Genomic DNA, 3,680 nt, shown 5'->3' on the forward strand with positions numbered 1-3,680 from the left:
AACCTTTTAAAATGCGTGTTTTCTGAATGGAGATCGGCTAAGCTAACGTTGTATATGCTCCGACCGTCCACACTCACAACAACGGCCTACAGACATAAATAAACCAGCGACTGTATTCGCCATGACACAGACAGTATGTGGTTTGTACTTGTTTAACTTTTGTCTAGTTTCTGAACAGATATGAGGAGCTGTGAGCTCTGAGTGCTAACAGCTAACGGCTGATGTTGGTTTTCTGTGGTTCTCATTGAAGATGACATCACGGCTCCGCCTACACTGCGTTACTATAGTTACTGCCCCAGCTACTAAACTGTAATGGCCTAACGAGGCCTAGCCATACCGAGCGAGGCCAAGCGAGGCCCTGTAGTGGAAATGCGCCATTAGACACATTCAGATTGTTAATATTCTCCCAACCTCTGTGAGCAGTTTTGTTCAAACACATCTTCTGTCTTCTGCTTCAGATCCTCAACCTGCGCCTGAGGGAGGCGGAGCAGCAGCGCCTGCGGGAGGCGGAGCATGAGCGGCTGCGGCAGAGCGACGGCAGGGAGCGGCTGCGGAACCTCAACACCATCCAGGAGGAGATCCTGCAGCTCAACCAGCTGCTGGAGCCCTCCACCCAGACCAGGAGCGACCTCCCCCCCGCCAGCCTCAGCTGCTTCTCCACCCGCGGGAACCAGCTGTGCTCCCAGCTGTCGGAGGTGGTGCGCAAGACGGCAGAGGTCAGTTTTACTCCGGATTATTGGGTCCTTTCATACACTGAGAAGGAGGAAAGATTAATAACTGTTCTGTTAAAGGAGAAGTTGTTTATTACAACTACATATATTTCATTTATCATTTCAATAATCATGAGTTAAAGCATCTTAAGTCTAAGTCATGTAATAACATCAGAAAGATTGGAAACAACTTATTCATAAGAGAAAATAAAAGTAAAATATTAGCAAAATTCTCAAAAGCATCCTTCACAGTTTTCTTCCCTCAACTATTCTACTCACTTGTAACTTCTTATTTGTTGTGTATATGTTTTCAAAGAGGACATGTTATGCTGCTTTGCAGGTTCTTATTTGTATGTTGTGTCTCTACTGTGACATGTTAACATGCTTTAATGTTCAAAAAGCTCTTTATTTTTCTTAAGCAGTAAACAACGGAGTACAATGGAGGCATTTCTGGCAGGGGGGAGTGTGTGGGAGAGAAACTCCCTCGGGAGGGAACACATGGATTTTAGATTTTGCAGACCATTTACATGCACACAAACAGGAAAGGGAAAAAACACACTTTTTCTGGCAGCACAAGACAACCCCATCAAACAGCTATTTTATTTTACCATAAAATATAAAACATAGAAATGTGTCAAATATCTTAAACTCTCTTTGTATCCATTCAAGCATTACTCAGATGCAAAGCTGCATCGAAAATCTCAACTTCTCCAAATGTATTGAACGTGGCGCTTGGGAAACTGTATGAAACAATCCACAAAATATCTGGAAGTTCGATGATAATGTGTTTTCTGAATATCTTATATATTGTTATTTTTTGTATAGCTTCTATAAGGTTTCCCAGTTCAACATGAAACCCTACTCAGCTTTGAGAATCTCTGAATGCACTCTGAATATCTTCTCTCCTGTGTGTCTCCAGGGAGAGTTTCCCAGCGTGGAGGACATGACCATGTCGGAGCGAGCGCTGCACGAGATGAGGGCGCTGATCCGGCTGATGCAGGAGGAGGTGGCCAAGGCTCAAGAGAAGAAGAAGAAGAAGGAGCATGATGAAGAAGAGCAGGGCAGGAAGCAGGTGGAGCTGCAGGCGCAGCAGGAAGCGCAGAAGAAGGCGGTGGAGACAGCCAAAGAGAAGGCGAAGAGGAAAGGTGAGTCGGGGTTATCTCTATAGAGCCACGCAATTCTCGTGGAATACGCATACAGGAGTTGCCGGAGTATTGAACAGAAATATAACTAACAAATAAATAATACACAGCGTGCGGACAAATCAGATATAAGCGCACTGGCAATAAGATGAGAAGCATTCTATTGATCCCAATTTGGGAAATGTTTGCGTTGCAGCAGCGTAAAAAGACAGGGCAAAAATGAAAAGACTAAAAATAAACATTCCAAAATGTAAACATCTCAATAGAAAGCAGGATACGATATATACATAAGTATGTGAGGAATGGAATATTAAATATTAGATTGAATTTAAATGTATGACTTCCCCTAGGTTTACTGGGGGGGGGGTGGCATTGGGATATATATTTGGAGCAGAGAGAGGAGCTGTGGATTATTGTTATTGATTAATGCATCAGAGTTTCTTAGGGTCAAAAACACTAAACTCATAACTTAAAATGAAAGCGTTTAATTTATTTAATAAAAGAGCACATATTTAATGTGAAAAGTGACAGTAGATATAGATTAGATTATTTTATTTTTTTTAAAACACCTTCAATTTCAGGGGAGAGTAAACCTGCTGCAGAGCCACTATTTCAAGTATACTACGTCATCGAGTGGCGCCGAAGGACTGTTTAACTGCATGTTAAATGCCCAGCATTCTGCGCCACTCGATGACGTAGTATACTTGAAATAGTGGCTCTGCAGCATGTGTACTCGACATTGAGAAACGGCCAGAGTGAATGATTCTAATAAAGATGGTGGTTGTGGTGCAGGTCTGCAGAACAGCGCTGAGGAGAGCACCCTGAAGTGGTTCAGGGAGCTGCAGGAGGCTGCTGCTCGCTGCCAGGAGGCCCTGCAGCAGCTCAACTGCCCCAAGGACGCCCAGGTGACTTTCGGCTTCAATAACATCATCTTTCATTTATACTTCACCTTTCATTGACAAAATGTAGCTCAAAGATTAAAAAAGAAACGAGCATATATATATATACACACACACACAGCTCTAGAAAAAGATGTGCTGTATTTGCAATATTATCAGTTTATCTTGTTTTTATTAGGTTTATACTATTAATTGACAACATTTCTCCCAAGTTTTTAATTCAGAGAATTCATTTGTTAGAAAATGAAAACTGATCAAAATCCAAAAATATGTATTGGTTTTAGAGCTCAAATATTGCAAAGAAAACAAGTTACTAAAACAACACTTAGGTGGAAGAACCCAGACTGACTCATCAGTCATATTGCTGTTGGCTGACTTTATGCCACTCTGCTTTGTTGATGGCTTGTGAGCATCGAACTTTATCTTGATATTTCTGGGGTTTTAAGAATAAAACATTAACACTTTTGCAGTGATTTTTTTTATCAGTTTTTAATTGCACCTATGTACTCAAAATGCAGCTCGTAGCTTTACAAATTAAAGAAGAAAAGAGCAGCCAATTTAAAACAACAGCGTGAAAAAATGCAGCTTCACTGTTTGTACTATATATATATACACACTTGTTTTTCTTGTGTGTGGATTCAGCTGTACTTGAACGTTGCCTATATAAAATTGAGTCTTTATATAGGAACTCAATTTTATTACATAACATTACATGTTGACGCTTTTATCCAAAGCGACTTTCACACTCAATACTGTGGGCAATCCCCACAGGAGCAATTTGGGGTGAAGTGTCTTGCCCAGGGACACAACGACATGCAGTGGGACTCAAACTTGCTATCCTCTGATTCAAAGATCAGCCCATTAATCCACTGCGCCACACGCCTCAGTTCAACATGGACCACAGAGAAATACTGGACTGGACGACTAAC

General features: G+C 41.6%; 1 protein-coding gene across 1 annotated transcript in view; it reads left to right on the forward strand.

Moving 5' to 3' along the window:
* Positions 1–458: 458 nt before the first annotated feature.
* Positions 459–3,680, forward strand: part of gle1 (GLE1 RNA export mediator) — a gene marked incomplete at its 5' end in the record, with an annotated part of 9,700 nt that continues 6,478 nt past the window's right edge. The window contains 3 exons of the mRNA XM_010768422.1: positions 459–716; positions 1,630–1,855; positions 2,645–2,757. Coding sequence (XP_010766724.1) covers positions 459–716; positions 1,630–1,855; positions 2,645–2,757 — 597 coding nt within the window. The remainder of the gene's footprint in view (positions 717–1,629; positions 1,856–2,644; positions 2,758–3,680) is intronic.

This window comes from Notothenia coriiceps, unplaced genomic scaffold (genome assembly GCF_000735185.1).
Source record: "Notothenia coriiceps isolate Sejong01 unplaced genomic scaffold, NC01 NC01_scaffold00005743, whole genome shotgun sequence".
Taxonomy (NCBI): domain Eukaryota; kingdom Metazoa; phylum Chordata; class Actinopteri; order Perciformes; family Nototheniidae; genus Notothenia; species Notothenia coriiceps.